This window comes from Mesoplodon bidens (assembly GCF_964165515.1).
Source record: "Mesoplodon bidens genome assembly, chromosome: 6".
Taxonomy (NCBI): Eukaryota; Metazoa; Chordata; class Mammalia; order Artiodactyla; family Ziphiidae; genus Mesoplodon; species Mesoplodon bidens.
The window spans coordinates 44,254,813-44,277,521 of record NC_138162.1 but is presented as its reverse complement, the minus strand read 5'-3'; the positions used below and the strand labels follow the sequence as shown (position 1 = coordinate 44,277,521).

At 37.9% G+C, this 22,709-nt stretch overlaps 1 protein-coding gene across 4 annotated transcripts in view; it reads right to left on the bottom strand.

Annotated features, from left to right (window-relative positions):
- The window catches only part of KIF27 (kinesin family member 27), a 93,399-nt gene that overhangs the window by 33,749 nt on the left and 36,941 nt on the right, over positions 1-22,709 (bottom strand). For 3 of the 4 annotated variants that reach the window (XM_081236174.1, XM_081236173.1, XM_081236176.1), the window contains 5 exons: positions 21,044-21,199; positions 17,844-18,049; positions 13,059-13,256; positions 5,191-5,304; positions 2,390-2,566 (listed from right to left, as the gene is read on the bottom strand). In XM_081236174.1, coding sequence (XP_081092300.1) covers positions 2,390-2,566; positions 5,191-5,304; positions 13,059-13,256; positions 17,844-18,049; positions 21,044-21,199 — 851 coding nt within the window. The remainder of the gene's footprint in view (positions 1-2,389; positions 2,567-5,190; positions 5,305-13,058; positions 13,257-17,843; positions 18,050-21,043; positions 21,200-22,709) is intronic. The other variant, XM_081236175.1, reaches the window with a different exon arrangement.

Here is a 22,709-nt window from a genome sequence, read left to right as displayed (position 1 = left end):
CATATGATTTGCAAATATCTTCTCCCATTCTGTGGGTTATCTTTTCACTTTCTGAATAACGTCCTTTGCATCACAAACATTTTTAATTTTGATGTCCAATTTACCTAATGTTTCTTTTGTTGCTTGTGCTTTAGGTGTAATAGCCAAGAAACCATTGCTTAACCCAAGGTCACAAAGAGTTATACCTATGTTTTCTTCTAAGACTTTTATAGTTTTAGCACTTACATCTAAGTCTTTGATTCACTTTGAGTTAAATCTGTATATGATATGAATATAGGCTTTTTTATATCATGTTTCTTGTTTGAAATGCATATGATCGCATCTTATGGTAATTCTTAAATACTGAAAAAATATGTAATATTCTTACAACTTTTGTTTTAAAAGGAACCCAGAAATATGTCTCAAGTTTCTCTTCTGTTTTATTAAAACAAACTTCAAAGAATCAATTTTGCTATGATTTCCTGTGGGTTTCCTTTATTTGCACTCTCTGCTTACCTCAGTATGTTCTGACTTCCTAAATATTACATCTTGTTGAAACTAGAAAACCACTATTTTCTTTTCTTTTTTACCCCTGTATCTTGAAGTAAATGTATTTCAGAAGTAAGAGTCTCCTTCTTATTCCTTTTTTATTTTTTCCTCTTTTTTCTTTTGTGATACAGAACACATCATAAAGGTCCCAGGTATTTTCTTCTATTTATTCACTTGATACGTTCATTTGTTAACCTCCTTTGCTGTCATTTACATGGGTCTTTTTCGGGGTTCGCAGCTTTTAAAACCTGACCTTGACAGCCAATGTAAACAAGCTACCTGGATGTAGCACCAGCAACTAGGCTGGTTGGAGGGGCTGCCCCTACCCCAATGTCCAACAACCTGCTGCTAAAAGCTATTTCAACATGTTTGGGGAACAGAGGACAGAGCAGAGGTTAAATAAGTGCAGGTCCCCATGCCTGTCCACCTGTTATACTGAGGTGGAGAAGTTAAGAACATGTCACCGTCACCTCAGATCCCGGTGGTCTAGATGCTGGATGACAGGCAGGTTTAATAAAGGGCAGGTCACTGATCTCTCTGTTCCATGACTCAATATTATAGACTGACCCCAGACTCAAGGCCAGCTGGAGGCAAAGGTTTGTGTAGACAGTCTTTGTCAAGTCTGGGGCAAGCTAGGTTCATTTTTAGATGCTAATGTTGCTACTGTTATTACTGAAAGTATGTATATACCTAATATATATATACATATATCCAAAAAAGCTTCTCCTGGGTCCTTCTACTCCCTCCACAATCATTCCTTTTTCAAAACCTGAAATTGAGGTGAAGTCCTTCATAAAACCACTTCTTTGACTGGCTCAGAGAACCCAAGTCCTACAACAAATTTTTTTGTAAAGATACCCTTGTCTTTTTTTTTTTTACTTTATTTATTTATTTATTAAAAAAATTTTTTTTGGCTGCATTGGGTCTTCATTGTTGTGCATGGGCTTTCTTTAGTTGCAGCGAGTGGAGGCTACTCTTCGTTGCAGTGTGCGGGCTTCTCATTGTAATGGCTTCTCTTGTTGCGGAGCAAGGGCTCCAGATGCACGGGCTTCAGTAGTTGTGGCACATGGGCTCAGTAGTTGTGGCTCACGGGCTCTAGAGCACAGGCTCAGTAGTTGTGGTGCGTGGGCTTAGCTGCTCGAGGCATGTGGGATCTTCCCAGACCAGGGATTGAACCCATGTCCCCTGCATTGGCAGGAGGATTCTTAACCACTGTGCCACCAGGGAAGTCCCCCTTTTCTTTATAATTAGAAAAATAAACAAATCTTCATTATACAAAATTTTTTTTCTTTTATAGGAAACCTGCAAACCCCTAACTGTGAGTAGTAAGTGATAGATCGTTTTCAAGTCTATTCTTCCAAATTATCAATGTTCACTCTACAGCATCAAATGGTACAATTTATTTTTTAAATATCCACTAAGGTTAATAATAGAGGCTGCCAGGGGAAATGGTGAATTATTGCTTAATGGTTACAGAGTTTCTGTTTGAGGCAATAAAGTTTGGAAATAGACAACAGTGATGGTTGTACCACACTGTAAATGTAATTAATGCTGCTGAATTGTACACTTTAAAATGGTCAAAATGGTAAATTTTATGTTATGTATAATATACAATTTTTTAAATACCCCAAAAAAGTTAATAATAAGTAAATCATACTTGGTAGAACATTGAACATTTTACTTCAAAATAGATTTTAGTGATAGTCATTAAATAAGCACTTATAAGCAAAATACACTGAAAACCAGAAAAGTTTTCTTTTGATTTCTAACTTTACAGTGGTATGATTTACTTCATAGAGAAAAATAAATCCTAGTTTATAAGGCTTACAACCAGAATCAAAGAGCATATTAAATAGAATACCTGACTAGATCGTAACTTCTTATTTTCCAGATGGCTCTTCTCCTGTAACAGGGCCTCCTTCTTACAAACTATGGCCTCCCGTTTCTTTAAGTCTTCTTCCAGCCCCTCTAATTCTTGGCGTTGGTTCAGAACTTTCTCTACTTCTTCGTCTAACCATTTCTTTTGCTCATCCAATTTCTACATTAAAATTCCAAAGAAATGTTATAATTTGTTTTTCTTCACCATAAAATTTATATGGTAATAATATAACTTCAGATTGACTAAAACACCTTAAATGAACATTTAAAAACTATCTGGAATACCTTAAATGAACAGTGAGAATAATAAAATAGTGACTGTCCAAAACTGTCAAGAAATAAGCGGTTCTAAGTTAACATCTTTCTGTGTTGTTTTATAAGGAATTAAAATTTATTCCACAAATATGTTTGAGTCTGAGATTTTTTCAGGCGTCAGGACAGTTTTCTTTATATTGAGAGTTAGTTCTGAGAACATGCTGGAAATCTTCTCTGTTACAGAGGTGCACACCTCTCTCACAGCACTAATACTCCTGATTGTTCTACAGTCTTTCTCTCCTACTTGAGCTCCTTGACTGATTGCAGGGACAGTGCTTTTTGCCTCTCTAGCCCCAGTGCCTGCTCTACTGCCTGGCCCATGATTGGCTTTCAATAAAATATTAAATGAATTCTTGATTCAATCAATCAACTAATGAGGTGAATAAATGAATACACCTTGTGGAAGACATAGATGATGGAGTATGGAAATCCACTCTGCATTGTAGCCTCTCAACATCAAACAATTACAAAATAAAATAAATTGAGCTGTAAAGATTTCCAAAACAAACATCTCAGTGTTCTCTTGAGTTAAGGATACCCAGAAATAAGTACAAACAAAAATGTGAATGGAATGACTGTCCAAGATGAACTCTACCAAGTGCCCATCTGCACTGGCACATAGTAATGAAGCAATGCCACCTAAATAACAAATAATAAGAAAACAAATCAATATAGTACTATTTTCCAGTTCTTCTCAAACTTGATAAAAACTGTCCCTAGAAATCTATATTACGACAATAAGACAGTGAATATGCATGAGAAAAAGAGAGCAAAGTGGCCAAGGCAAAGCAGGTCCAGAGCTATGTAGTTTTCCATCCAGACCTAGATAGTATGGTCCTATAAGCAACAGCACATCCAAATAATATTGAGGCCTAAAATAGCAGCTCTACAATTATTACGAACAGGAAGCATATCCCAGAGCAACTACAGAAATACTTTAGTTTTGTTATATCCAGCTATACCTTAGAAACTCCATATATGAGACCCTATGAAGACTAGCAATTAACTTAAAACATATTCTACAAACATTTCTTGACTGTGAGTGGGGTTTGAAAGATGAATAACAGATATTCTGTAAGCTCCATTCCAACAGGAAAGAAACCAAAAAATTATGACGGTTGATAATAAATGTTGTATACAGCTAACTCCTAGGTACTATGTATGCAAAAATGGAAGGAGGGATCGGTTCTGTCTGAGAAATGGAAGAAATGTCAGTGCCAGCCTCACAGAGTAGGCAATATTTTAGCTGTGCTTTGAAGAATGGGTAGGAGTCTGCTAACACAATACAGGTTTTTTAAGGGAAATAATAATAAATGAATGGATTTTTCTGCATTTGATATAATAAAGGGTATGATTTGTGCAATTCACTGTATCTTAGTAACTTTTCTGGAAATTTCTTATTCTGTCTTTTCTTATAATAAATATTCCTACCACACAGTTCCAATTTTAACTACTCTCTTCTTATAAGAGAGCTTCATATCAAATCAATGTCCTATTAAAAGCTCTTTGGATAGTCATATTGATTAATTTATAATCTTGTTCTTGTTCCTGTTTAGAGTCAAATTCTGGAAAATGTTGTTTTACAACATTAAAAAGCATGAAGGTTTTTGTTTGTTTGTTTGTTTTATTATTATTTTTAACCCGACATAATCAGTGCAAGCTGTGGGAATCTATTATTGTATTCATTTAAAATTTAGATCCTTAACATTTTGAAAAGCAGGTCTAACTATTCTATGCATTCCTACCTCACCTACTCCCCCACATACCCTTCCACCCAGAAATATTACCAAGCATGTCAGTGAGAGAGCTCTTCAACTAATTTCTAAAATATACTAGTAAAATAACTGAGAATACATTCATGTCCTAAATTTTACTATTAAAATATATAAGATTTAAGAAGAGAGAGCAAATAAATTTTTCAAAATTAAGGTGATGTATTTGCATTTGAGGGTAATAACAGTTTTAAGCACAGTAATCATCTTTAAGACTTTTAGAACTGCCATTTCTAATTTACATAAAATTAAAATTTTGTTTCTTTGAACTCTGATATTAATCTATGGATTTCATTTTTTAAATGTGGCACTAAAACAATAGCTTTTTAATATATTATATATGGTGCATATACAATTTGGTTGTGCTTGAGTAGAGAGCTCTTATCTTTAGAAATATATGTTTCCAGGCGAATAAACCAGTCTTGACATGGGAATAAATACAATCTAGTTTTCATGTTTACATTCCACAACATTCAGATAAACCCATTTCTACTGAAATAAGAATACAGCACATTTCCAGATGGGAAATTAATTTTTTAATAACACAAAAAATTCAGAAGAAATATTAGAAATTTTGTACTCGAGTGGCAAAGTCTAGTGTTCGAAGATTTTATTCAGAGTCCACCACTTTTTACCCCTACTTAGACAATCATCAAATTGAAGAGAAACCAGGAAACACTAAATAGAATCGACAAACCTGGAGTTGGTCTATACTTCCAAATGAACCTTTTCTCCTCTTCATCTTAAATGCATCAAGGTCCTCAGCTTTCAGTTTTAGACCTTCTTCCTGTTCTGTTTTTAACTGTAGTTCCTACAGAAAACAGGAATTGAAAACACCTTATTGCTTTTACTACATGGTCATCATTAAATATTTATGCAGATAATCATTTTAACATTTACTTTCTTAGTTGCAAAAAGAAAGAAAATGAGTAAATGAAGGTTGGGGCCATTTAAGAAGAAAATAATGTTAGCCCCTCATTCAAGCAATAAAATCTCACAGTAAAAATCAGGATTTACTAGAAAAACTAGGTATTTTTTTCATTCTTTGCTAGTGTTACAAATTTGCATAACAGGGATAAGAGTATGAAAATTATAAACCTGCTCTTTTCCTCTGCCTTTCTGAGTTCATTACCTTCAGTTAGTCCACCCAAAGCACCCATCTGCAATGGGGATATTAGAATTTATCACAGGAGAAATGTAAAAAGAAAAGTTATATTCAGTTTCCAGCATTCAAAAATCAGATTTTGAAGCATGAAAATAGTCTTTCAAGACTGATCATGGTCCTCTGAAGAGTATTTTCCAAATTCCTTTAGTTTCCATTCACATCTTAAGAGTCAAGTCAAGAGGGCCCTTGTGTTCTACTGGGGTTTAGAGACGATGTTGCCATCCACCACCAAAGCTTAGCAGGAATCAGGAAGGAGGCCATGAACTCAAAGTGAACTGGTCCGCACTGCTATTTCTTACTGGTCCATGATGGATAAGTACATAAATTAAAAGTAAGTGTTTAGAACCTTTTACAACAATTTAACAGAAGAATTTTATGTCTGTTGAATCTAATAATTAAAAGATAGACTTGTATATTTTAGTTTTTATTTCATTTTTCTATTAGTTCTTATTTTACAAAGGTATTGGGCTGTAACAAATGAATAATAAAATGAAAATTGTATCTTTTCCATAGGTAATTTCAGAAGTACTGATAAAAAGTAAGTAAAAGGGAAGTCTACCATTTTCCAGCCCTGGAAATGGCAGAAAGGAGAAAAGAGACAGTAAAAAAGATGTGTGTCCCAATTTTCTTCTGAGTTTTCGCCCAGAAAGGGGATGATAAATAAAGGTATCACTAAGAGCAGACGGAGAAAATGAGGACTGCAGTGCAGAGGCCTCACACCCACATGGATCTGCCCAGTCTCGCTGAAAGAACAGAGAAGTATGATCAGGAAACAGAGACTAATTGGACTCCTTGGCCTCAGATGATGAGGATCCTGAGTTGAGAACAAATAGGGGTCAGTTATTGTGGGGAACTGACCCCAAAACTGAAGGTGAGGACAGGTCACTGGGCTAGCAAGCTAGATGGGAGATCTAATAGTCTCAACAGGGATTTATAATGCCATTAGGAGATGAGATGAAGCCAAAGCACCTCCAGGATCTAAGCTGAAAGTGAGACCAATCTATGAACTATACTGGCTTCACATCAAGTGCCAGCAGGGAAAGGTGAACAAGAGAGAGCAGATTCCAGCCAGTCACATCCAAGGACAAAATGAAACTCATAAAGTCCCTTCCCCCTCAACACCATGTGATGCAATAAAGCTACACACCTGAACACCACATATACCAGACTCTATCTTTGAGAATCAGGGGGAGGAAGAGGCCAAGAGACTGAATATTCTTATTCAAGAGAACTGAGAATTATTTGAAGGAAATGTTTAAACTATCAGAATAAGGTTTGGACAGACTGGTTATTTGGTTAGTTCCCGTGATATTTCCAGAAATTCTCGTGACATGGTTTGGGCAGGGCAGGGTGGGAGGGGTGTCATAAGGAACACAGGTCTGCTATGGACTAGATAAAGAAATTTTCTATGCCCACTTGAGTTGAATTATGAGTGCATTTGGACCCTGTTATATTTACTACCCATTAATTTTTCATGCTTCCCTAGTTCTAGTTCACAGTTATAATTTAGTCCCTGTCACAGTCACAGCAACATCAGGATGCTGAAATAAAGGCACCTTATACTGGAGCTGACTGCCTACTATTCTTATTCTTCTACAAATGCTTTGAAAGTGTACTGCAGGTGGTCTAATCCCCTCTTTTGCATGTTGCTCTAGACATTATTACCTTTACCTTATATTGTAATCTCTATTATAATAGTAAAATAACTGTCTACCAGGTACTGTGCTATGCTTTATACATCTATTTAATTATCCCATTTAATCCTCACAATAATCCTATGAAACAGATACCATTATAAATCCCATTTTATAGATGAGGAAATCGGTGCTTAGAGAAGTAAAAAGCCCAGGTCACATTTCAGGGGTTCCCATACCTTTCCTTTATAGTTCATCCATAGTCTTCAGTTAAGAACTGCTGCTCTATGGAGAACCTATGCAGAAGTCATAGTATTCTCTGGAAATGGTTTAGTCAAGTGAAAAATGGAATGTTAGAGAGTTAGCTCCAAACAGAAGACAAGATAACCCTTAGGACTCTGAGCAGGTTTTGTTTTTGCATGAAGTAGTAGAAACTTCAATATATCTTTGGGGCAGACTGTTCCTTTTTCTGGAATACTCATTCTCCCCTTAAATGGGCCATATTTCCCTAGAATGAGAGAAGGAACAAAATTACCCTAGATAAGAATGTAAAAAGTTTAAGTTACAGGTAGAGTTGCATTTCAGCAGACTATGCATTCTGCTCAAAAGTATTTTTCTTTTCCCTAAACATAGATTTAGAGAGTGCTATATCTTGTTGGTTTAAGCCAGCATTCATGAGAGATGAGAAGCTGAGACCCAAAGACCACAGGACTGACAGGCAGGCCTGATCCTCACACTGGAGGAAGGACAGCAATGAACAGACTAGGCTGTTGGCAGTGAAATGAGAATTGAACAGATTCAAGATATTTAGAAGACTCAATTTATAGGACTTTGTGGTTCATTGGATATGCATAATGAGGAAGAGGACAGAGTCAAGGATGACTGCTAAATTTCTAGCCTACCCAACTGAATGCATTGAAATGTCATGTAAAGTACACTGGAAAACTATATTTTCTCCCCCATGAAGGGAGCAGGGAGGAGGAATAGTGGGGAGATAAGTAAGGGAATTCATCTATAAGACAACCTAATAAAGATGTCAACGGTTGGATATATGAATCCAGAGCTCAAATGGCAAATCTGGTATTAAGGATTAAATCTGGGAGTTGTCAGAGTTAAACTGCAGTCATGGAAAAAGACAAGGTGAGAGGTCACCCAGAACAGAGTATGGAAGATACGAGGGCATAGGCTAGAGCCCTGAGTAATTCCCACAGGTAAGGAAACGACAGTGTAGGATAAGCTAGCAAAGACAAAGAACAAGCAATCAGAGAAGAAAAAACAAGGTGAGTATAATTTCACAAAGGCAAAGGGGGAAATATTTCAAGACGGAGGGAGTGGTGAACTATGGTGGATACATCTGAGGTATGACAGAGAGAGCACTAGTGAACTTCTCAAGAGCTTTGAAGTAAACGGTACAGCCAAGACCCAGAAACCAGACTGGAGAGGAGAAGAGAACAAATGAAAGGAAAGGAAGCAGAATCAAATATAGTAAACTTTTCCAAGAAGTTTGGTTATAAAGGGGAGAAGTGAGAGAGAGAAGTATAAAGTTGAAGGAGAGTAATTTTAGGATGAGAAAAGTCTAAGATGTTTAAAGAAAGAATCTAGGAGAAAAGGAAAAGCTGAAAATACAGGAAGAGAAAAAGACAAATGAGATAAAGCACATAAGTGCTTAGCACAGTACTGACTGAAGACAAATAATAGATATTATTTACTGCTATAATAATGATTATTACCATTATTATTTAGAATGAGTAACTCAAGGAAATTAAGAAAGCAATTCCATTTATAAAAACATCTAAAATAATAAAATATCTGGGAATAAATTTAACCAAGGAGGTAAAAGACTAGTACACTAAAAATTATAAAACATTCTGAAAGAAATTAAAGAAGATTTAGATAAATGAAAAGATGCCCCATGCTCATGGATAGGAAAACTTAATATTGTCATGATGCCAATACTGCACTAAGAGATCTACATAGTCAACACAATCCATATCAAAATTCCAATGGCCGCGGGCTTCCCTGGTAGCGCAGTGGTTGAGAGTCCGCCTGCCGATGTGGGGGACACGGATTCGTGCCCTGGTCCAGGAGGATCCCACATGCCATGGAGCGGCTGGGCCTGTGAGCCATGGCCACTGAGCCTGCGTGTCTGGAGGCTGTGCTCTGCAACGGGAGAGGCCACAACAGTGAGAGGCCTGCGTACCACAAAAAAAAAAAAAAAAAAAAAAATCCAATGGCCAGGACTTCCCTGGTGGTCCAGTGGTAAAGAATCCGCCTTCCAATGCAGGGGACTTGCATTCAATCCCTGGTCAGGGAACTAAGATCCCACATGCCTCAGGGCAACTAAGCCCATGCGCCACAACTACTGAGCTTGCGCGCCTCAATGAGAGAGCCTGTGTGCTGCATACTACAGAGCCCACGCACCCTGGAGCCCACACACCATGACTAGAGAGAGAAAACCTGCATGCCACAACTAGAGAGAAGCCCACATACCACAACTAGAGAGAAGCCATTGCGCCACAACAAAGAGCCTGCACCACAATGAAAGATCCTGCATGCCTCAACTAAGACCAGATGCAGCCAAAAAAATAAAGAAAATAAATAAATTTTTAAAAAGTGCATCTACAGAGAAAAAGCCAAGAACAGATCGTCATAAAAGGAATAAGTTGAAAATAAAAATTTGTTGAGTGCTGCTGTAAAAAAAAAAAAGAACTATGCATTAAACACAATTAAAGCATTAAAGAAAAAATTCCAATGGCCTTTTTTGCAGAAATGGAAAAGCTGACCCTTAAATTCATGTGGAATTTCAAGAGTCCTCAAATAGCCAAAACAATCCTGAAAAAGTACAAAGTTGGAGGACTTACTTCCCAAAATCTACTGCAAAGCTACCGTAATCAAAACAGTGTGGGGCTTCCCTGGTGGCACACTGGTTGAGAGTCCGCCTGCCGATGCAGGGGATATGGGTTCATGCCCCGGTCCGGGAAGATCCCATGTGCCGTGGAGTGGCTAGGCCCATGAGCCATGGCCGCTGAGCCGGCACATCCGGAGCCTGTGCTCCTCAACGGGAGAGGCCACAACAGTGAGAGGCCCATGTACCGCAAAAAAAACAAAACAGTGTGTACTTGCACAAGGATAGACATATAGACAAATGGAATAGAACTGAAAGTTTAGAAATAAATCCATAAATCTACAGCCAATTGGTTTTTGACAAGGGTACCAAGTCCATTAAACAGGGAAAGAATAGTCTCTTCAATAGATGGTGCTGGAACAACTGGATTTCCACATGCAAAAGAATGAAGATGGACCCCTACCTCACACCATATACAAAAATTAACTCAAAATGGACCAGGAACCTAAATATAAGAGCTAAAACCATATAACTCCAGAAGAAAACATAGGGGTAAATCCTTATGACCTTAGATTTGGCAACGGATTCTTAGATATGATACTAAAAGCACAAGCAACAAAAGGAAAAATAGATAAATTGGAATTTCATAAAAAATGTAAAACTTTGGTGCATCAAAGAATATTATCAAGAAAATGTAAAGGGCTTCCCTGGTGGTGCAGTGGTTGAGAATCTGGTGCCAATGTAGGGGACACGGGTTCAAGCCCTGGACTGGGAAGATCCCACATGCCGCAGAGCAACTGGGCCCGTGAGCCACAACTACTGAGCCTGCGCATCTGGAGCCTGTGCTCCGCAACAGGAGAGGCCGCGAGAGGGAGAGGCCCATGCACCACGACGGCTCACTGCAACTAGAGAAAGCCCTCACACAGAAATGAAGACCTAACACAGCCATAAATAAATAAACAAACAAATAAATAAGAAAATGCAAAGATGATCTACAGAATGGAAAAAAATATTTGGAAGCCGTGTATCTGATAAAGTTTAATGTCCAGAATACATAATGAATTCCCACAAGTCAACAACAAAGAGACAGCCCAATTAAAAAGCAGACAAAGAACTTGAAAAGACATTTCTCCAAAGAAGATATACAAATGGGCAATAAGCACATGAAAAGGTGTTCAATACCATTAGTCATTATGGAAATGAAAATCAAAACCACAATGAGATTCCACTTCACATGTACTTGGATGACTATAATAAAAAAGAAACAGAAAATGACAAGTGTTGATGAAGATGCAGAGAAATGAGACCCCTCATACATTGCTGGTGGGAATGTAAAATGGTGCTGCCACTATCAGAAACAGTTGGTGGTTCCTCAAAAAGCTAAGCATAGAATTAGCATATGACTCAGCAATTCCACACCTAGGTATTTCAATTCCAAATTGAAAGCAGGCACTTGAACAGTTACTTCTATGCCAATGTTTATCACAACATTATTCAATAGCCAAAACGTGGAAACAACCCAAGTGCCTATCAGATAAATGCTGAAACAAAATGTTGTGCACGCATGCAATGGAATATTGCCCAGCCATAAGAAGGAATGAAGTTCTGATATATACTACAACATGGCTGAACCTTGAAAACATGATGCTAAAGGAAAAAAGCCAGATACAGGACAAATATTGTATGATTTCACTTTTATGAAATATCTAGAATAGGCAAATTCATAAAGAGAGAAGTAGATTAGGGTTACCAGGGGCTTGGGGGGAAGAGGGGAAAGGGAATTATTGCTTAATGGTTACCAAGTGTCTATTAAGGGTGATGAAAAAGTTTTGGAAAAAGATAGTGGTGATGGTTCCACAACACCGAATGTAATTAATGGCACTGAGCTATACGCTTAAACAAAGCTAAAATGGTCAATTTCATGTTATATTATTTTATAAAAATCAATAATGTAATATACCAAAACCCACTGTATGCTTTACATGGGTGAACTGTATGATATGTGAAGTATATCTCAATAAAGCTGATTAAAAAAAAAAAGAATCAGTAATTTGGCTTAAATGCTCTTTTAAGTTCCCTTCCATCAATAAATTCTGTCATTTTTTTTTTAAGGTCTGAGAATATATTATTTTCCAAAGTTTAAAATCTAGGAAATCTCCAATTATGTTCCAAACCTTGAGTCTGGCTTAACATTTGAACAGAACAGAGCCTGGTACACAGCGCTAGATAAGTGTTTGTTGTTGTTATTATGATCATTATCATCCTTCTCTTCTTCAAAAGAGCCCTACTGAGGCAAGTATGATAAGGCCATCTTAGATAAGAATAAACAGACACGGAGAGGGTAAGTGATTTTCTCAGTAAATGATCTAGCCAGGAACTGAGAGAGTTGGGATTGAATACATGCAAGCCTGGCTCCAGAGCCCAGGCTGACACCACTAGTTCCTCCCCAGCCCAATCCATTCTATAGAACGGCTGGGCATACAGGTCTGATCACTTTTCTGCACACTATGAATGAAATGGTACCATTTTACCTTGTACCTTTTTCTATGCTGCCGCATGGACAATGCATGTCAAAGCACTTTGAAAATGGCAAATCCTATTCAAATGTTAGATATTTTTTTAGAAAGTCAGCTTTATAAATTTGTGTTTTTGACAGCCTCAACTGAAGTTAGGATCCTAGTTACAGAAATTATCATGGCACTTTCTTTTGGGAAGTCAAAGCCTTCAAGACAGTACTCAGAATTCAATAAATAGCTTTTACTATGTAGATCAACAAAGTTTTAAAGTGAATGAGGACAGCAGCCAAGGACAGGCCAAGGTGAGATACCTCACAAGCCAACTGAATCAAGACCTTGGTTACATTAGCTCTGAGCAATTGAACATTTCATATTATGCTTAGCAGGAAAGTATGACAATATTACTTTGATTTTTTGTTGACCCTGCTGAATTTCTGCATCCAGTTGCTTCCTTTTCTCATTTTCTTCTTGAAGTCTTTTTTGCAGCTGTACCTTTTGATGTTTCATGTGATCTACATTCTGCTCTAGTTCATTAGCACGTTTCTCATTTTGGATCGACAGTGATGCCAATTTCTTACTATTTTGTTGCTTCTTCTGTAAGACCTGGGATCATATGGAATATTTCAAAATGAAAAACTGCACCTCTCATATCCCTCCAGTAAACTTAAACTTAAACTTTTCATTTAATGTCGCAGGGGAGAGGTCACAACAGTGAGAGGCCCGCGTACCGCAAAAAAAAAAAAAAAAAAACCCACTTCAAAGGATTAAATAATACATATAAAACATCTAGTATGTATATAGCACTTGGTAGATACTTAACTATCACACTTCTCATCCCCACCACCATCCTTATCATCTTTAGCATCCCCATCCCCATCAGTTGTGCATGCATATGGCAAAGGCACAGAAATCTCTAAAACTACGTGGGACACTTCTTTCAGTCCTCCGTCTATGAGATATTTCTTTTGAATTTAATTAAGTTCTTTCCTTTCCTCATCAGTACCCTCAGCAGAAAAAGATACATAACAAGAAACATGGAAAACAAAAAGAACATGATGAAAAAAAAAAAAAAAAAAAAAAAAAGAACATGATGATTCAAACCCTATTAATAATCTTTCATTTAACCTTTTAATCACAACCAGAAGAATAATCTTTGCTAAATCCACACACAAGGCTTAAGCTATAGATTTATACAGTAAATATAATAACCTCCTTAGAAAAATAATAATTTTGGCTATTTCAAGAAAACTGGAAAAAACACAAACACATGAAGACTAAACAATATGCTACTAAACAGCCAATGGGTCAACAAAGAAATCAAAGGGGAATCAAAAAATACCTTGAGACAAATGAAAATGGAACCACAACTGTCCAAAATCTATGGGACACAAAAAAAGCAGTTTTAAGAGGGAAGTGTACAGTGATACAGGCCTTCCTTAAGAAACAAGAAAAATCTCAAATAAACAATCTAACATTACACCTAAAGGAACTAGAAAAAGAAGAACAAGCAAAGCCCAAAGTTAGTAGAAGAAAGGAAATAATAAAGGTCAGAGAAGAAATAAATGAAATAGAGACTAAAAAGACAATAGAAAAGATCAGTGATACTAAGAGCTGTTTTTTTTAAAAGATAAATAAAATTGACAATTTAGCCAGACTCAAAAAGAGAAAAAGAGAGGCCTCAAATGAATAAAATCAGAAATGAAAGAGAAGTCACTACTGATACCACAGAAATACAAAGGATCATAAAAGAGTATGATCAGGGACTTCCCTGGTGGCACAGTGGTTAAGAATCCGCCTGCCAATGCAGGGGACACGGATTCGAGCCCTGGTCTGGGAAGATCCCACATGCCGCGGAGCAACTAAAACCATGTGCCACAACTACTGAGCCTGAGCTCTAAAGCCTGCGAGCTACAACTACTGAGCCCACGTACCACACCTACTGAAGCCTGCGCACCTAGAGCCCGTGCTCCGCAACAAGAGAAGCCATCCCTGCGCACCACAAGGAAAAGTAGCCCCCACTCACCGCAACTAGAGAAAGCCCGTGTGCAGCAATGAAAACCCAACACAGCCAAAAAAAAAAAGAAAAAAACAGAGTATGATCAACAATTATATACCAAAATATTGGATAGCCTAGAAGAAATGGATAAATTCCTAGATACACACAGTCTTCCAAGACTGAATTATGAAGAAATAGAAAATCTGAATAGACAGATTACCAGATAACAAGATCAGTTCTTACTTATTAATATTGAGTATAAGAATTACAATCAGAACTGAAGGTAGGACAACCTTTCTGCCCGTGGACGCCGCCGAGTAAGCATCATTGAAGTCTCCCCCGTCTACTGCTGTCGTGTCTAAGTCCGTCTCCCAAAGAGCCCGAACAGCTGCAGAAGCTCCTCATCAGACGTTTGAGCTTTGAAACAACTGATGTGAGTCTGAGGAGCCACCTGAGCAGCAGGCAGCGCTCACAGTATGGTAACGAGCGGTCCAAACACCAGGCGCTCCAGAGGCTTCGGGTTTGTCACATATGCCACTGCAGAGGAGGTGGATGCGGCCATGGATGTGAGGCCACATGAGGTGGATGGAAGAGTTGGAGAACCAAAGAGGGCCATCTCAAGAGAAGATTCTCAAAGACCTGGCACCCACTTAACCGTGAAAAAGATTTTTGTTGGTGGCATTAAAGAAGACACTGAAGAACATCACCTAAGAGATTATTTTGAACAATGTGGGAAAACTGAAGTGATTGAAATCATGACTGACTGAGGCAGTGGCAAAAACAGAGGCTTTGCTTTCGTAACCTTTGATGACCATGACTCCGCAGACAAGACTGTCATTCAGAAATATCACACAGTGAGCGGCCACAACCGTGAAGTAAGGAAAACCCTATCTAAGCAAGAGAAGGCTAGCGCTTCATCCAGCCAAAGAGGTCGAAGTGGTTCTGGAAACTGGCGGTGGTCATGGAGGGGGTTTTGGTGGGAATGACAACTCTGGTCGTGGAGGGAACGTCAGTGGTCGAGATGCCTTTGGTGGCAGCCGTGGTGGTGGGGGATATGGTGGCAGTGGGGATGGCAGTAATGGATTTGGTAATGACGGAAGCTATTTTGGAGGTGGCAGAAGCTACAATGATTTTGGCAATTACAACAATCAATCTTCAAATTTTGGACCCATGAAAGGACGAAACTTTGGAGGCAGAAGTTCTGGCCCCTATGGTGGTGGAGGCCAATACTTTGCCAAACCACAAAATCAAGGTGGCTCTGGTAGTTCCAGCAGCAGCAGTAGCTATGGCTGTGGCAGAAGGTTTTAATTACTGCCAGGAAACAAAGCTTAGCAGGAGAGGAGAGCCAGGGAAGTTACAGGGAAGATACAGGTTACAAGAGATTTGTGAACTCGGCCAAGCACAGCGGTGGCAGGGCCTAGCTGTTACAGAGAAGACATGTTTTAGACAACACTCATGTGTATGGGCAAAAAAACCTCAAGGGCTGTATTTGTGACTAGTTGTATAACAGGTTATTTTAGTTTCTGTTCTGCGGAAAGTGTAAAGCATTCCAACAAAGGGTTTTAATGTAGATTTTTTTTTTTTGCATGCGTGCTTTGATTGCTAAATGTAATAGTCTGATGATGACGCTGAATAAATGTCTTTAAAAAAAAAGAACTGAAGGTAGGATATAAACCTATGAAATTATAAATAAATTTCATAATAATCATAAAGGAAAGCTCTTAATTGTTTTGTTCTACTAATGTTTTGTTCAAATGAGTACTTTGTTAGACGTCGCAGCCTTAATTTAATGGTCAAGAACTTTAAAAAAATTGATCGCAAGACTCTCTGAGGTGAATTGCTAAGGGAAAATATGTATTCTGAAGGAAAGTGCAAAGTGTCAAGTCACGTTATTTTAACTTGGTGTTGACTTGAGAGGCTACTTAAGTATAAAAAAATTTTAATGGCGATGTGCAGCTGTTTGAGATGGCATTAAAAACCCTAGAAGAAGGGACTTTTTTGCTCTGTTCACTTCTGCATCCCCACCTAGAACAGGACCTGGCACACAGGAGGTGTGCGGTGAACACTTATCTTGTTGAAAGAAAATAACTGTGGCACAGTTTCAAAAATAGGTAACTAATGCTCTGACTAGGTTAACTACAATTCCATTCTATGTACAGTGGAAACAATATGAAAGCAACAGATTATGAATCAGGGACTTCCCTGGTGGTCCAGTGGTTGAGAATCCATACTGCAATGCAGGGGATGCTGGTTCGATCCCTGGTCAGGGAACTAAGAACCCACATGCCGTAGGGCAACTAACCCTGCATGCCACAACTACAGAACCCATGCACTCTGGAGCCCTCACACCACAGCTACTAAGCCTGCACATTCTGGAGCCCACACGCTACAACTAGAGAGCCTGCACACCGCAACTAATGAGCCCGTGCGCTGGAGAGAAGCCTGCGCACCACAGTGAAGAGCCCGCATGCCACAACGAAAGATCCCGCGTGCCGCAACTAAGACCTGACACAGTGAAAAATAAATAAATAAATAAATAAAATATTTTTACAAAATAGATTATGAATCAAAAGAACTGGAAAAGGCATTTTAGTAAATTCATTATAAGCAAACTAACAAAGCACTCTGACTATACCAAAAGCATCTGGGAATGGCTTCCTACACAAAATCTCTCTATAATGGAATATTTCTCAAAGAATAGAATTTTTTAACTGTAGCTATATTTGAGGTTATAGCAAAGTCCAGCATTAGGAAATTAAGAATAAGATGTGGTACTCAAAGTTATTAACCTTTCTTAAACCAATCAGTTATGATTTCAGAAAACTGTCTGAAACAGTTATCGTATTTGTTGAGTGTCAAGGAAGTGCTATATACATACCAGATGTTTTATATATATTATTTAATCATTAGTTAATCTTTTATCCTTCAGAAAAGGATACTATTTTCTGTGGTTATCTTTATTTCTCACCATGTGGTTTTTGATAAAAAGATTAGAATAACACACTTCCTGAATGAGGAAATATACTACCCAGACTAAAATTATGTAAACTCACCAGCATACTGGATAAGAAAACTTGCCATCCAGTTCCTCCCGCTAGTAAAAACTGAATACTACTTCTTTCCTAACTAGGTACAATAATCCTCAAAATCAGGAAGCCTTAAGTAAGTTTTCTCAATTATATTTTTTAAATTACCTGGACTCTTAGCTTCGCAGCATCCATCTTTTTACGAAATTCCTTCTGTAATTTTACCTTCAAAGCAACGTCAGAAAGATCTTTGTTTTCCAGTTCCTCTAGCTGCTTTTGCATTTCAGTTAATTCCACTTTCGCCTGTTCTGCTTCATGTTCAAGTTTTGTTACTTTCAGAGAATACTGTTTGCTTACGGACTTGACATCATTACCTTCATAATAATAATAATAGTAATAACAATTATAAATTATGTTTAAAAACTAAGTAAAACACCAAAAACATAAAATTTCCCTACTCTTAAAAAGCTGGGCAGTAATTATTTAAGGCATAGCATTAAAAATCCAGCTGTCCCTCCCATCCCCATCAAACACAACTTGCCACCTGTCCTTTTAATAATTAGTTCCTTAATGACTGTCCCCATCTGGTGCCATTCTATCTTCTCCCTGGTTCATCTTTTGTTCTGAATTTGCAGTTTACCTTTGCTGGCATCAAACTTCAGTTAAAAGGTATTTGGGGTGACTCACTGGCCTCTTGCTTACTACACTTTGTCTTCCTACCACCCATAATCTGTCTCCGAATTCTTTCTTTTACTATTATGAAAGTTTTTCAACATATCAAAAGTAGAGAAATAATATAATGAAAGTCCATCACCCAGATTCAACAGTTATCAAGATTTTGCCACAGCTACTTCATCTATACCTTTTTTTCTTCAATTTACTTAAAAACTTTAAAGCAATCCCAGATATAATGTCATCACCTATGTATACGTCAATAAGCATCTAAACAGAATATGGAAATAACGAAAAAGTCATTATTACACCTAACAATGCTAATACCCACCAGTTCCTATTCAGACTTCCCCAACTGTCTCAAAATGTCTTTTACAATTAGTCTATTTTAATCACAATCCAAACAAGGTCACAGTACATCTTATTGTTATGTTTCTTAAGAATCCTTTAATATAGAGCTGGCCCCCTCTCCTTTTTCATTTCATTTGAACTTGTTAAAGATAAATTTTTTAAAAATGCTTTTCTTATGAATATTTTGAACATAGAGAAAAATAGAATATAGATATTTCTATGTCTCTTTTCATTCTAGGTCCAGCTACTGACCCTAAAAATTTGGTTCTGATTTATTCTGAATAGTCAACTGTCCTGAACCAGACTGGCAAACTAGCAGCAGTGGGAAGTAAGAGTCTAGAGGTCATGGGGTGAATAATCACCAGGACAGGTTGTTATACTGGCATACTGTAAAGCTCTTAAATTTTTAATAAAGGGAGTTATTGAACTAAATGCACTGTAAGTTGTCTTCTGGCTCTACAATTCTATGATTTCAACTAACTTCAAAATACATATGACAACAATGTTTTAATGAATGTGTGGTCCCATAAATTGTTTAACAGGCCAATATTTTATGAACCACTAAGAAAAAAAAATTCAGTACCAATTACACCATGACAAAATGCTAAAATGCCACTGATTTTTAAGATGCATCCTGATTTCAGAGATATTAAAATGTGAAAAAAGTGTGTATTAAAATTGATGAAATACAGTATAATTGTCATTGTTATTAATTTTGGCTGAAGTAGCTACAGTTTGGGGAAGTCTTCAGTGAGAGGACTTTGAAAAGTAAGTACACATTGACCCTTTTGCTAATCACCATTTCTAAGGATCTTTAGGAAAGCTCCAAATTTCCCTTCTTTCTAATGAACAAGAGGACTTTCTCTGTTTAAGTTCAGGTATCCTCTATTTTAAGGCAACCAGGATGGGTATACCAGGCTACAAAAGTGTGCTTGTTTAGTTAGATATCCCATGGTGGGATAACCTATATGAAAGAAAATCATTTATTTCAGAGTGGTAAATATCCTCAATTTCTACACTCACTACCCTAAAATCATGGGGATGGAGAAGCTATTTAAACCCCTAAACCATTTCCTAGATACTCCTAAGAGAGGTTTACTGGCATTGATCTTGCCTATGAGGAAGGAGAATGGTCAAAATCAAACATCTGGGATAACTGGAGCTGGGACGATGCATAGCCCATACACCAGTAGGAATGAGAAAGAAAAACGCTTTGGACAGCAGCTAGAGGAGAGGAAGTTGAGAAAGGAGGACCAACAGCCAGAAGGCAAGCTTGCAGGAAAGAGGAGGGAGAGGCCAGGCAGGTTTCTCCTTGCTGGCAGAGGATTTGGGACCCACAATTCGTGTAGTTTGAGTGTGATTATAGTCTTGGGCTAGAAGAAGAGGATAGTATTTCCTTCAGTTTCCCCAAATGTGACCAGAGTTGTTTTGCATTGAAATTGGGAGAAAGAAACACTAGTGTGTCTTATTCCTTCAATTCTTTACTGAATTTCAGAGTAGTCAAGGCTTACACTTTGAGTGTATTAGTGAGGGGAACCCAAAAAGCTTGAGATGTACATTTTAGGGCAAGCCTAATGGAGTTGCAGGGTGAGGAGAGGATGTGGTACATATGCCCAACCTGGTAGATTAAGGGGAGGAGATGAAAGCCTGGCTCACGCACGAGGACAGCTCTCAAGGACAAATCCTTATATCTTCAGAAAAACAAAAATTAGCTACATTTAAAATATAAAGTTTATAATTAAGGTTAAATATGAACTATCCAAGAAAAAGAGACTAATAATTTAAAATAAGTATTTACTAAAAATGAACTTGGAAAACATCTCAGACTTATCCCAGATGCCTAGTATAATGTTTCTAAAAAGTGGCAAAAAACATTAAGTGCCATAGAGTTTCAGCACAACACAGAGTTCACACTAGTTAGAAAAATTCATAGATGAAATCAAATATAACAAAGTTCTTTTGATAATTAACCTCCACATACTGGCTCTAGAGCACACCTTGTTAGAACGAATTCTAAGCTAATGTGGATAGTCCTGAGCATCAAAAATTAAAGTAAATGTTACAACATCAGAACCAACTTTAGAAGCTTTTCTTTTTTTTCTTTTTGCGGTACATGGGCCTCTCACTGTTGTGGTCTCTCCCATTGCGGAGCACAGGCTCCGGACGCGCAGGCCCAGCGGCCATGGCTCACAGGCCCAGCTGCTCCACGGCATGTGGGATCTTCCCGGACCGGGGCACGAACCCATGTCCCCTGCATCGGCGGGCAGACTCTCAACCACTGCGCCACCAGGGAAGCCCTAGAAGCTTTTCTTTCTCATATAAGCTGGTTCACAGGATGCTATTACCTGTTTTAATTAATTCTTTACTTAGATCTTCCTTCATCTTGATGTTGATAGTAAGTTCCCTCATTTTCCGTTTAGCTTCAGTAAGTATGAGTTCTGAATTCCTTAATTTTTGCAAATTCAACTCTTGAATCTCCTGGAGACATTCAATCTTTAAATCTTTAAAATAAAAGAAACAAAACTGAGAAATAAAAACTATCTGCTCAGAAATATTTGACAGAAGTAGAGTTAAAAAAAAAAAAGGCAGACACACAAGCAGTCTAGAGGTAACAGAGGAAGGGACAGACAGAAAAAAAAAAAAAGGAAAAAATACATGGCAATTGGGACAGTTTCCCAGCTCACAGTGAGTTTTCCTTTCCTTAAAACATATGTATATGCTCTAGTCATATCCTGTAGGTTCTGATAGTTTTTCATTACCCTTAGATATTCTGCAATTTGACTTTTTCTTTAACCCGAGTTATTTAAGAAAGATATAAAATCTCCAGATAGGTAGAGGTTTTAATTTTTTTCCTACTAACTCATAGTTTTACAGTAATCAGAGAATGTAGTCTCCCTCTACCCCAGGCTAATAAGAGTGTGGCCTCACACTGTTTCTGTCTTGTACTAGAACATAAATCAATTACCTCACTCTTTTAGCTCAGCTGACATTTTTTTCACAGTGAGACTTCCTCAGTGAAGGAGCTGGTGCACTGATTTACATCCTGACATTAAGTTTCTTACCTGGTTGTAGACCAGTAACAAACAGTTCAAGGATGGCTACTTGGGTAGCACTTATCTACACTATTTATACATTTTAAAAATTTATCTCAATTTCATTTTTTAATATTACACGCATAAGCTCAAATTTATTTTTAATTATTTATCTTTGGTTGCACTGGGTCTTCGTTGTTGCACGCAGGCTTTCTCTAGTTGAGGTGAGCAGGGGCTACTCTTCATTGAGGTGAGCAGGCTTCTCATTGCGGTGGCTTCATCTTGTGGACCACGGGCTCTAGGTGTGAGGGCTTCAGTAGTTGTGGCTCATGGGCTCTAGGGCGCAGGCCCAGTAGTTGTGGTGCGTGGGCTTAGTTGCTCTGCAGCATGTGGGATCTTCCCGGACCAGGGCTCGAACCCGTGTCCCCTGCATTGGCAGGCAGATTCTTAACCACTGCGCCACCAGGGAAGTCCCCCATAGGCTCTTAAAAAGATGCTATTTTCACAGTGTACGACCTATCACGTTATTTATATTCTCTGTACTCTTACTCTTGGTGTTGTGACCACACATAGGCTAAGAGAAATGAGCTAAAATCTCCACGTATACTTTTTGCAACATGTCTTTTATGCTGTTTTTTGATGCATAAAAATTCTCATCAATTGTGAACATTATAAGCACCCACTTAACTAAGTTGGCTCTAATGCCAAATATATCACTAATGGTAGGCATGGGTGCCAGGGAAGCAGTAGACAGCTAGTAAATTACTTAAGATGCATTTTAAAGAAGTCAAGAGTACAATGTATATCAATTCACGTTTGAATATAAAATCCCCATTCTGAGAGATTTAGCCTATAACTCTAGCTTGAATTGATTGGTGGAAAAACTGCTTTCATTAAGGAGTAAAAACGAACAAAAATTCAGAGGTAGAGCAGAGAACACAAAGGAAAAGCCGGGAAAGCACTCCTAATCAAGTTCCCA